Source organism: Copadichromis virginalis, linkage group LG12 (assembly GCF_057382275.1).
Source record: "Copadichromis virginalis isolate Kocher_CV1m ecotype Utaka linkage group LG12, C_Virginalis_male_GT1.1, whole genome shotgun sequence".
NCBI classification, from domain to species: Eukaryota; Metazoa; Chordata; class Actinopteri; order Cichliformes; family Cichlidae; genus Copadichromis; species Copadichromis virginalis.
The window spans coordinates 954439-966738 of NC_140629.1; the positions used below are offsets into that span (position 1 = coordinate 954439).

The 12300-nt window shown below is 44.5% G+C and overlaps 1 protein-coding gene across 1 annotated transcript; it reads left to right on the top strand.

Moving 5' to 3' along the window:
• Window positions 1-1909, top strand: LOC146696200 (ribosomal biogenesis protein LAS1L-like). The gene has a single exon (XM_085474279.1). The coding sequence runs from the start codon at window positions 196-198 to the stop codon at window positions 1804-1806; it is 1611 nt and encodes a 536-aa protein (XP_085330405.1). The 5' UTR covers window positions 1-195; the 3' UTR covers window positions 1807-1909.
• The last annotated feature ends 10391 nt before the right edge of the window (window positions 1910-12300 follow it).

Consider the following 12300-nt stretch of genomic DNA (forward strand, 5'->3'; position numbering starts at 1 on the left):
AGGGTGAACGTCAGCCACAAACGAAGCCGAAGAAAACGTTAGCGTCATTTCCTGGTTGCTGTGCGACAAGCAACTGTAAAACTCGAAGCTCTGAACGCGGTCCTCTGTCATATAAATCTGCGAGTGGTCTCTGCGTGAGGCGAGCGGCTTTTCCCGGTGAGTGAGAGATTGAGCGTGAGGTCCGGAGCGCGCACAATGAATAAAAAGGGCTCTGAGAAAACACGCCATGTGGTAGCCTGGCTTAACAAAGCGGAGTGGGATCAGGTTCGGGACTACCTTTACTCGATGGACTCCTCTCTGCAGAGGTTTGCGTTAGAGAGGATATCGGCTTGGAGGGCCAGGTGCGCTAATAGTTTTCCCGTGGCCGTGGACTGCACAGCAGACCTCGTGCGCTGCCAGGTGCGGGACCGGTCCGGACAGCTTACCGGAGATGACTTGACCCTGATGTACGGGACGGCCCTGGTAAGATTTGTTAATCTTATCACGGATCGCCAGCAGGGGAGAAAGGCCCAGCCGCTGAGGCAACTGGCTGGAAACTTGAACATCCCCGAGTGGGTGGTGGATCTGAGGCACGAAATCATGCATGGGACTCTTCCTTCTTTGAAATGGTGCCGAAAGGGATGTAAGGTGGCCCTGGAGTGGCTCCAGCAGGAGTTTTGGTCCAGACAGCTGGGAGGAGGCCCCGATGAGCAGCTCGTTGCCAGGCAGAAAGAAGTGGATGCCTGCAGAAACGCTCGGGAGCTGCTGATCTCTTTTCAGAAGGACCAGTACCAAGCTTTTGATGATGGGTCTCCTGAAGACAAGGGGAAGAGCTTGTGGCAGGCCCCCTTAGCAGACATGAGTTGTTTGCTGGGTGAGATCAAGCAGTTTGCACTGGGGTCCAGGGAGCTGTTGATTGATGTGCTGCTGGAAGACGGTTTTCTTGTTCCTACCATGGAGCAGCTGGAAGCATTAGGCTGTGCAACATCTGACAGTGCCAGTCCCACTGAGCCCAGAGTCCCACAAACCTTCCTGCGCTTTTGGCTGCCCCTGCTAAAGATGCTTAACTCTTCGTCTTTCATTCACCTCTTCCTGGAGAAGCTCTTTGTGGAACTGAAGCTGCTCAGCAAAGAGCCCAACGGTCACAGGTGTTTCTATATTTCTGCATGGATTTCAGAAGTCTTCCTCTGCAACAACAACAAATTTGAATATCATTTTGAGACAAAGTTGCAGAAGAAAGCCAGAATGAAGGACAGGATTTTCATCAACCGCATCAAGCTGAGGTGGCAGCAGCTTCTCTCTGCATGTCTGGATGCCCCCTGCATCAGCACACCTCACCTGATCCAGCTAGTCCTGGATGACATGGAGCATCCCCCCCCTCAGGAAACCAGAGAGAAGCTGTTCCAGCTCTGCTCCATCTACACACAGACAGAGCGCTCAGAGGCCAGCACACCTCTGCAGCAGCAGCAGCCCATATATACTGTGAGTATGCTGCTGGACCAGATGCAACACTCCTCACCGATGGACTCGGAGAGAAGTGAGGAGCGCAAATGGGCAGACGTGCAGGCTGAAAGAGCACTTGCCCTCAGAGGTTCTCCGTGGCAGGTGTGCACTGATAATGTCACATGGAAGAACTATGACCTTGGTAAAGTTCCTGGACAGTCGGACGACCCGTCGTGCCTCATGGTGGACAATTATTCGATAATGACTGTGTTTGACCAGCCAGTGGAGCTGGAGAGCAGCGCGACACGTAGCAGCATCCCCGGGGCCTCGGCTCCAGCCCGGCCAGCTGAGGGCCTCCTCTGGAGCAACAGCGAGCTCAACTAACTGAAATGTGGACTGAAGCTTTTTTAAGTTACTTGTGTTATTTTTGTTACTTGTGTTATTTTTTGTTTTATGTTAAATGGTAAATGTTTTATGTTAAGCACAAGATTGTTGTTGTTGTTGTCATTCCAGCCTCCGCTGACTCTTGTTGTGCTAGAAGCAGTTTTGAAGCAAAAATACAATATTCAGAAGACAAAATGTTGTGGAATTTTAACCATGAGCACAGTGCAGGTTCAGCAGTTGTGATTGTTTCTGTCCAGTCGAGCTCGTTAACTAAACATGTTGGCAGAAGCAGAAATAAAACTTTCAGAAGACAAAATATTCTGATTTAAAGAAGGACCAAAGGAAGGAAAGCATAGGTTTTGATTAAGTCTGATAAACTAGAATTATAATTTATTGTTACATTAAAAGGAGCAAAATGAAATAAAAAGGCTATATCAAAAACAGGTTATAACATAGGAAATGTGAGGTTTTAAAATGAAGTTAGTGTCAGCGTTTTAAGAGAGTGGTAAAATGATGAGTAACGTTGAAGAATATATATAAATACAAGTCTATAAGTCAAGAACATAATTAGGATAAGGCTTTTGATTAAAGAGTCCCAACTATGATAAGTTAGGGAGATGCAGGAAAAGGTGTTTTGTTTCCTTTGCAGAAGATCTCGGCGACCACAGGGGGTGAGGATCCTGGAGGCCCGAGGCCGGATGGACCACAAGAGAGGGTCAGAGCGAGGACACAATGTATTGCGACCTCTGGTGTACCAATCGTCGTCATCGTCACCATTGCATTAATAATATAATCTGCAGCATTGATATTGCATTCAGAGGTTTAAACAGTGTGTGTCTTTCAGAAAGACTAAGTTGCAGAAAGTTTGCATTAATGAAAGCAGAGTCTAAGTTATTCTGAGGAGCAGGTTAGACGAGGCTATTTGATGAGCCTCTGGTCTGGTGGAAGGTCAGAAGTGCAACGGGTGAGATGAGAGAGCATTTGAGGACGACATATACACACACACACTTAGTTAGAGAGAATCATTTATAGGTGAGAGGTTAGTTATGTTTACTCGCAACTGTGAAAGAGGAACAGTTTCTTGTTGTCTCGGCAAGAAAGAGGAAATACCTGGTGTGAATACGTATGAATGGACGGTGACTGGACGGACGAACTGAACTAAGGTTGGACCAACTGGACACTGAGGTAAAGACTGGACTAAGGCTAAGCACATGACTGATGACTGTTCTGTTTTAAGTTCATTTTCATGACATAGATTGGATCATGAGTGGGGAAAACTGAGCATTTTTAGTTTTGTACATTATTTTGACACATGAAATGTGTCAAAATAAAGGGGGGATTTAAGGTTTAAGTTGAAATGGGTTTAGGATCATTTTAGGACTTTTGGGGTGTTTGATGATTTAGATATGGTAAAACTGAGGCAGACATTGTTATTTTCATGTTTAAGTTGAAGGATTAAAATGAACTGAATCCTGGTTAGAAGATAAACTCTTTACACACATAAAGAGCATTTAGATTAAGTAAAGTTAATATAAAGGATAGAGCCCAGAACATGATATCTTGAACCAACTTTGAATAATTAAGGGAACATTAGATGAACACAGTAGATTAGTGAGGTGTACCAGAGAGAGGCTTTTTGTTTTCTATCCTTTACAGGAGAACATTCCAGTAACACAGCGACCACAGGGGTGGCAAGAATCTCCAGTTTCGCAAACAGGTCACATCTGGATTACACGCTGTGGACAGGGCGACCCCGGAGGCAAAGGTGGTGTGGCTGAAGGTGCTCAAACGCAAGTGGAAGGAGCCACGCTGGACTGGTCCATACGAGGTCGTTGCCAGGACAACTACAGCAGTCCAACTGAAAGGGAAGGGCGACACCTGGTATCACTGGTCGCAGTGTGCACCAGCACATGAGAGCTTGGTTGAGGAAGAGGCTTCAACCAACACAGGTGTCAACAAACAGAGGCAGAATAAACCCTCTCACCTGTGCAACAGGCCATTCAGTAGTCCACCTGGAAGGCTGAAGAAAGAAGAGCAGCAGCGGAGAAGGTCGTCACGCCATCAGAAAGGGGCAGTGATAAGTTAAAGGCTCCACAAAGAGGGGAGTTTCAGTCCAGAATCTAAAATCTATATAACAAGTCTAGAATACAAAGTTTATATAACATGATGCAAACAACCGAATCAGAGACACGTAATGGGAAGAAACGTATTAAAATGTTCCTTACAACTACATGTGTATTATATGCGATAATAGTAACCATGGCTCTGTTGTCTTTTGTCTGTATTTTGCAAGGCACTCCGGACCCCTTGTCTGAACACGGAGGCCAGTCCAGCCCAGCAGTTCCTGAGACTGTAGGTCCTAAAACAGGATCGCTAGAAAGACAAAAGCGCGAGGGGTCAGGTAAAGGTGATGAATGTCTCAGCAGAAATAATGGCATAGAGTTGAACTATGTTAAAGGGTCTACCAGCTCATTCATGTTAGATTTGTGTGACGTCATTAAATGTACAGGAGCCAGTAGTAGATGGAAAGTGTCAGACAACAGTGGGACCATTTATGCCAAAACAAGATAACTATGCATGTTTTAAGTTCTCTACTGATAATGAAAAGTACAAGGTGGGAGAGATCGATCCAACTTGGTGTGCCGTCACACTTCAGGGACGAACCACCAACAATGTAAGCGGCCCTAGCACGGTAATTGGAACCTGGGCAGGAAGTGGGCTCTATTATTATTGTGGGGAAAATACTCTGTTGGTTCATGTTCCTATAGGAAGCGTAGGGACATGTGCGATGGTGCGATTAGGAGCTCCACTCATGCTGATTGGGAATCAGGTAAAGGCTATTCCACAACGCAACACACGTACTCTAGCCGCCAGACGTCTGAGACATGTTTTGGTCAAAAGAGGGACCCAAGGTACACATGCTTATGATCCTCGCCTGAACTCGCCTAGGGGAGTTCCAGACGAATATAAGCTGGTGAATCCGATAGCTGCAGGATTTGAGAGTATATTCCTTTGGGTAACACCTAATAAGAATGTTGACCGCATTAACTATGTTCATTACAATCTGCTGAGACTTTCTAACCTAACCAGGGACGCCATGATGGGGTTCGCAGAACAATTGGGTCCAAGTTCTCTGATGGGAGTTCAAAATAGGATGGCGCTTGACATGTTATTGGCAGAGAGGGGAGGTGTGTGCTCGATGTTTGGAGATATGTGCTGCACGTATATCCCCAATAATACTGCCCCAGGTGGCTCAGTAACCCGAGCTCTGCAGGGCCTGAAAACTTTGTCTAAAACCATGCATGAGCACTCAGGGGCCTGTTCTTCGTACCGCTAAGTGAGTTAGCTGGATGAGATTGTTGACGATTTCGCGTGATCCTGGATCGTTCGGTTCCCCGAAGCCCATCCGGGACTTGCTGTCATAGCAACAGAGCCGTAAGCGTAAACCTGCTGGGGAGCAGGTTTACTTTATGTAAACAGGATTAGATCGCGGCCACGCAGGTATGTCCGCGTCATTCATACGAAAGCAACAGCGATATTCCACCACTGTTTCACCATAAATAAATAACATCAATGTAACTAAAGATAATGCAGCACTTGATCCTTTTATTGATTTCACACAGATACATACAGGTCATTCCCTAAAAAAGGGAAATGTACTATTAACATTCTATTACATGTATGTGATTATTACAGATGTAATTCATATTTCAGAGTAGCAATTGTAAATTACTTCGTGTAATCAAGATGAGAGACCACGGCTATAAAAGCGAAGGTGGATTTGGGAAGTCTGTCGCAGTCATATCCTGTCCGTTTACGCGAGCAACCCATTGCGGAAGGTGCAAGATTGATAAGGAGAGTCCTCAGAATTCAGCGTATATTGCGGGACAGACAGGATCCTTTAGCTCAGCGCGACAGTGTGCTCATAGAGAGATATCGATTTTCCCGTGAGGGTATTATTCACTTAACCAACTTGTTGACGAGGGGGTGCAGGACCACCACCTGTCTTTTTTTGCTCTGCCCTTTTCTTGGTTGCTGTTATGAACAAACAAACAGAGTATTCCAGGGTCTCTTTCCAAGAGACGACAAGCAATATAAGTGATAAATATTACCATTCTGTAGAATATTCTTATATTTCACTTTTACTTGTTCCCATGTTCTAGTGGGTCCTGTTGTGGCTCTAATGTGAAAGGGGATATAATATAACATATTATAATATAATATAATGTAATATAATATTGGATAATATGGTGTGATATGATAAATCTACCCTACCGCCTACTGGTGTTGGCCAGAGGGGCCGATGGCGCAATATGGCAGCCTGGCTTCTGTCAGTCTGCCCCAGGGCAGCTGTGGCTACAACCGTAGCTGCCTCCACCAGTGTGTGAATGTGAGAGTGAATGAATAGTGGCATTGTAAAGCGCTTTGGGTGCCTTGAAAAGCGCTATATAAATCCACTCCATTATTATTGTTATTATTGAATTACTTACGAGTTTGATTTGTCAGCAACTTTCTGCCAGCCCTCTCTCCTTGCTTTTGCAGCCTTTGCAGTGTTCCCTTGCGTTTTAATTAAACTCTGAAACTCCTGAAATCCCTCACTCAAGAGTTCTTGCTCTGCTGCCGAAAAATACCGAGCGCGCTCCTTCGACATTTTCGCCGACCAATCAAAGGGTTGCCGATCAATGTTTCTACTATCGATGCGTAGCCCCTGTTGGGCCACCCAGTGATCTCACATTACTTCATCCAGCTATACTAATCGTCAACAACAGGTGTGTTCGGGGAACCGGAATAGCGAGCTCAGAGTTAGCGCGATGATTTGGTCTTGGATGTTTCATTTGATCTTGGATGTAGTAAGCGACGTACGAAGCACAGGGCCCAGGTATTGAAAACCCGCTGGCATCCTGGATGACATCTGTGTTTGGACAATGGTGTGGCTATATCAGTGATGTGCTCATTGGCTGTATTTTTGGGAATATTGGTCATCGCTGGTTGTTGTATCATTCCTTGTGTCAGAGGATTGTTGGTAAAGATAGTGGCGAGGGTTACGAACCCTGGCTGGGTTGAGGGCATCTACCAGATGAACCTGGAACCCATAGAGTGGGGCAGGGAGTGATACAACATGAAGTATGGTGACATTCCTGTGGGAATGTCAAAAGAGGGAATGTTGGGATTCAGAGATTCTTTTATTACTACCATATAATTTGCCTTATGAAGAATGTATTAATAACATGTTTCACAGTATCACTTATCAGTAATATTTCTTACAGGGTTTATATTGCATTGAATATGTCTGTCATCACATTGACCTTTCTATTTTATAGGTTGAGTTCATTTTATACACAATGCATAAATGTGCTTGGTTAAGAGTTGATGTTCCAGTCTAGAAGGTTTTAAGCTTCACTGGTGAGAGTGTCCAGATGATACATGTTGAGGGGAGATGAGAACATAGCAGGTTAATTGCATGCATGCTTACAATACACATAGTCAGGTTTGAGTGAAGGCCTAAGCGTCTTCTACTCCAGTCTGAGACTGGCTGCTAAAGTACTTTACTTAGTGATTAATGACGAGGGTCCAATTATTAGCTCTCAGAAATGCTAAGACCTGAAGTTATTACCTTAAAAGGCAAGTAATGAAGAAAGGAGAAGTTATATGTCAGTTTATAGTTATTAAAAGTATATGTGATGTACCCTTGTTTGCACGAATTGAACTTTTGTCCATCTGTCACCCTGTATTTTTGAACTGTATTGACGTAGGTGTGATATGTTATCCTATAAAACCAGAACCCAGTGTATTTTTGTCAGAGCAACCCATTCTGTATGCTGACGGTTGGTTGTTCTCCTGTGATAATAAAACTCATCGTTTGATTGCACTTTTCCGGAGCCTCCGTTGTTTTTTGTCTGGTCTGAAGTTGATCGATTTCGCAACAGTATGCACAAATATGACCCAAGATGGGACTCGCCAACCTGGATTGACTCAATAGGAGTTCCCAGGGGAGTTCCAGATGAGTATAAGTTAGTTAATCAGATAGCGGCCGGCTTTGAAAGTGTGTTTCTATGGATAACTCCGAATAAAAATGTCGATCGCATTAACTATGTCCATTATAATGTGTTGAGACTCTCTAATCTCACTAGGGACGCGGTAGAAGGCCTTGCGGAACAATTAGGCCCGACGTCGTTAATGGGAATCCAGAATCGAATGGCCCTGGACATGTTGTTGGCTGAGAAAGGTGGTGTCTGTGCCATGTTTGGGGACATGTGTTGCACGTTCATACCCAACAATACTGCACCAGACGGTACGGTTACTAGGGCGCTTGAGAGTCTGAAAATGTTATCTAAAACCATGCATGAGCAATCAGGTGTGAACACTGGACCGGGAGACTGGTTCACGTCTGTCTTTGGGCAATGGAAGAGTGTTGTTATGTCTGCCATGTTTTCTTTTGTTGTTTTTCTTGTCATATTGATGATTGGATGTTGTCTCATCCCTCTGGTCCGGCGGCTTTTAGTAAAGATGCTGGAGAGAGCCCTGAGCTCAGGCTCAGCAGGTTCAGCTGCGCCGGAGTCCATGATGCCTTTGAGGGAGATTGTAGGCTGGACGGAGGAGTGAGACAAATCCTGGTGTAAGTTGGGCTCGCAAGCGAGCCCAAGAGGAGGAGTTGTCAAGAAAAACATGTAATTTCACTGCCATTATTTCATTATTATTTCATTAGTCTGCATCACTTAGTATCAGTTGATCATCACCATTATCATGTATCATTTATCATTTAGTAAATCTGCTTAATCTTGTATTCCAGAGCACGCAGAATAAGACACATTCCTCTGTAATATTCTATTATGCAAAAACCACCAGCATCTCTGTGGCTCCAGGCGGCCCAAAGTAAAGTCAGATGAGGACAGCGACCTTTTGTTGGCCTGGACAGACAATCTCACAAACTGCACACTCGGACACACAATTGTTTAGACCAGATGTTTTCCCTCATCCATATCTGGGAACATAAAGCCTGAGAAAGTGTTAGGTTTCTGAGAAGCTGAGTTCTAGGAAATGTTCTGACGTCATATTAGGCTATAAAGCTTTCTGTAACGAGCAGAGAAGATCGAAGACCGGCTTCCCACACTGTATAACTGTGTGTGTTTAATAAATCACTTTTTGGACACTTCTGGGGACTCTGTCTGTGCTTATTTTTCCTTCCAAATAAAAAGAACCTTTACAAAAGAACTGTGCATTTCGTGTTGTTAAGACTGTTTCATCTGGGACCATTTTGCAATCTAACGCAAGCTTAATTAAGGATTCTGTTTGTTTTATTCCTTCTAAGCCCAAATGAATTTCTTGTGAATCTGTCTACTGTGAGCCTGGTGATTTTGTTACTGATGCCTGACTGCCAACTGTATAAAACAAAAAACTACACACAATATTCGAAGCACATAGCGCACAGTCGTAAATTCACCCTAATTTTGGTATGATCTGAGCTCAGGCACTGGGTGACTGAGCATAGCACTTACGCATGTGAGCGAGGGGGGAGAAACTGCTGCAGGAGAAGCGTAGACAGGCAGACAGAGGAGAGCTTAAGTTTGACCAGGTACCAAAGCAAATCATTCATACTGTACAAATAATGTAAATATGACGGTGTATCACAAAAGATTGATATCAAACTGATCACTTGACCCATATTACGTTACTTGCTCTTGGAGTGAATCAACAAATGGGGAAATGAAAATCCGAACAACAACAATGATGTTTTTTTAGAGAGTCTTAGCTTACATGTGTGTTTATTTCATAATTTCAGTTGTTTCCCTCCACGGCTAAACAAAGCACTGTAATCGGTTTCAGTTATGTACTGATGAACACAACAATTGACATAAGTGGCTTCTTTCAAAGAAAAAACTCAGGTAGATTTTATTTTATATATTATGCTTTGTATGTTGTTCAGTATATTTCTATGCAAAACAAGAGGAATTTCAATACACAGCAGTATATTCACAGCTGAAACCAGATATTTACATACACTTTAGGGAAAAAACATAAAAACATTTTTTTTTTCTGTTAAACATCAATTTAGAGTGAACTTGCAACTAGAAGATCACTGGCTGCTCTCTGCCCAGCATGGAGGTCACTGCAAACTCTTGGTACCTCAGCAGAGCTGGCAATATCATCAAGGACTACTCTCACCCCAGCAACCAACTGTTTGAACTATTACCGTCAGGCCGACGGTACAGGTCACATAAAACCAGGACAAACAGATTCAGGGATAGCTTCTTTCCCAGAGCTATCACCGTAGTAAATAAGAACAAAAACAATTGAACCTATTCCATACCGTCACTGTCATTATATTATGCTGCTATTCATACTGTCATTATATTAATGCTGCTATCCTGTATATATTGTACAAACTATTGTTTGAGTACTTACGATTGTTTTTTTGTACTTTTTATATTTTACATTTATATTTATTATTGAAACTTGCACCAAGGGAGTGGCACTCCAATTTCGTTGTACTCTGTACAATGACAATAAAGGCTATTCTAACTTGTTTTGTTTTAGATAAATAAATATTGAAATATCTTTTGAATTAGTTAAATGTCAGAATATATATAGAGAGAGAGCTGTCTATTATTTATCACTTTCATCAAATTTAGGAGTACATATACACTAAGTTTATTGTTAATTAAGAAGAAAACTGCAGATGATTGCATTCTGATCTTAAGCAGCCTCTGATAGGTTAGTAGAGTCGGATTTTTTAGTAGAGTCCTCTGTCCTCTGCTGGATGTGTTGGAGAACACTTTCAGCCCTCTGAGGACTGCATACCACTGCCTGAGCCAAGCCAATGTGCCACTAAGCTCCAGCCAGTGTCCACACTGCCAGAGGTCTCCACACATGCTGGTTCGGTGTCTGTCTCCGCTGAAGGGTCAGAGGAACCCGTTTGAGCTGTCTGTCTCGGCTGGAGGGCCCAAGGGGCCCATTCAGCCACCTGTCTATGCTGAAGGGTCAGAGACCTGTTCGGCCTCCTGTCTCCTTTATAGTCGAAAAAGATGTGCTCCTGGTGCACTGGCCATTGCTGCTACTCAAATCGAGCGTGGACCTGGACCTCCAGCAGGCCCCGGGGACCTACGTCACACCTTGCTCTTGTCTCCCTTACAGCTGAAAAAGGTCCATGCTTGTGCCCTGGCCCTTCTGAAATTCCCTCTCCATTTAGCCGAGGCAGTGAGTCGGCCTCCTGTCTCCCTTACGGTCGAAAAAGATGTGCTCCTGGGCGCACTGGCCCTGCTGCTACTCACATCGGGCATGGCCCTTGCCCTCCAGCAGGCCCCGGGGACCCACATCCTCCCCTGCTCTACTCCCCCACTAGCTTCTTCTCCTGCAGTTACCCTCCACCACATATCCAGCACATATCCAGCTAACCCTAACCCACTACAATTCGTCCTGATTGTAGCACAAGTGGAACCAATAAGCAGGATTCATTGGCAAGCAGACAACCAGTTCCAACTACTGGGAAGAACCAGTGCGATGCATTTTGTGGTACGCGTCGTGGTAGCTCCTGCTAGGATTTAGGACAGACCTGAGGCTGACGAGAAGGATCTGGGTGTTGCAGGGCCGTCCTGGCTGACACGGCGCTGCGTGAAGCTCTGGGATGCTGCCTCTGGACTGGCACACTGGGGTGGTGGTTCCCCTGTTTAAAGACCTAGACCTGAGCGTGTGCTCCAACTGTCACACTCCTCAGCCTCCTCTATGCCAGGGTGTGTCTGTCAGTCAGACCTCTGATTCAGGAGGAAGCAGTTTGTGTCCTGGTCATGATCACTGGAGCAGCTTGTTATCCTCTCGACTGCAGGGTCTGTGGGAGTTTGCACAACCAGTCTACATGTGGTTTGTGAGGCTTCTACTTTTGTAGGATCTTCATCTTACAGTACAAAGAGCCTTTGCTGCAGCTGTTGTTGTGTTTTGGCGCCTCATGGATAACTTTTCATGTCATTTGAGTTTCAGGCTTGTTGGTGTTGCTGAGCTGTGTGCATCGTCTGCGTGGGTTTGTCAGCATAATGGGGCTCATATTAAAATGACTTTACAGTCACAGAGAAAAACTTTAAAACACAAAATCAACACTTTGAACCATCGTGGAAACTACGTGTCCTTACTTGTCATCAAATGATGAGTGTGCGTCCTCACCAGGTGTCACAATCATGTGTATCAAAACGTGTGTAACTGTTAAACAGCAAAATGTGTTAAAGCTGAAAGTCTGACTGTTCAAAGGTGAAACTACAAACACTTGTACATATACAGCTCCCTCCATAATGGCCTGAGGAAAACCAAAGACCTGATGTGATTTCATGTTTTCTTTGTTTCACAGTTTAAAAGTTTGTGGTTCTGTTCTCAGACCTTTGTCACTCACATGTTGTGCATCAGCTGTTTATGTCACTGTGCAGCCAAACTAACTCCCCTCATGTGTTTCCTTTGCAGCTGCTCCTCTGGATAGCATTGAGTCCCTGGCTGCCTACTACATGAGCTGCG

Excerpts from the sequence above, each read along its gene's own strand:
- LOC146696200 (XM_085474279.1), top strand. The coding sequence starts at position 196 with ATGAATAAAAAGGGCTCTGAGAAAACACGCCATGTGGTAGCCTGGCTT.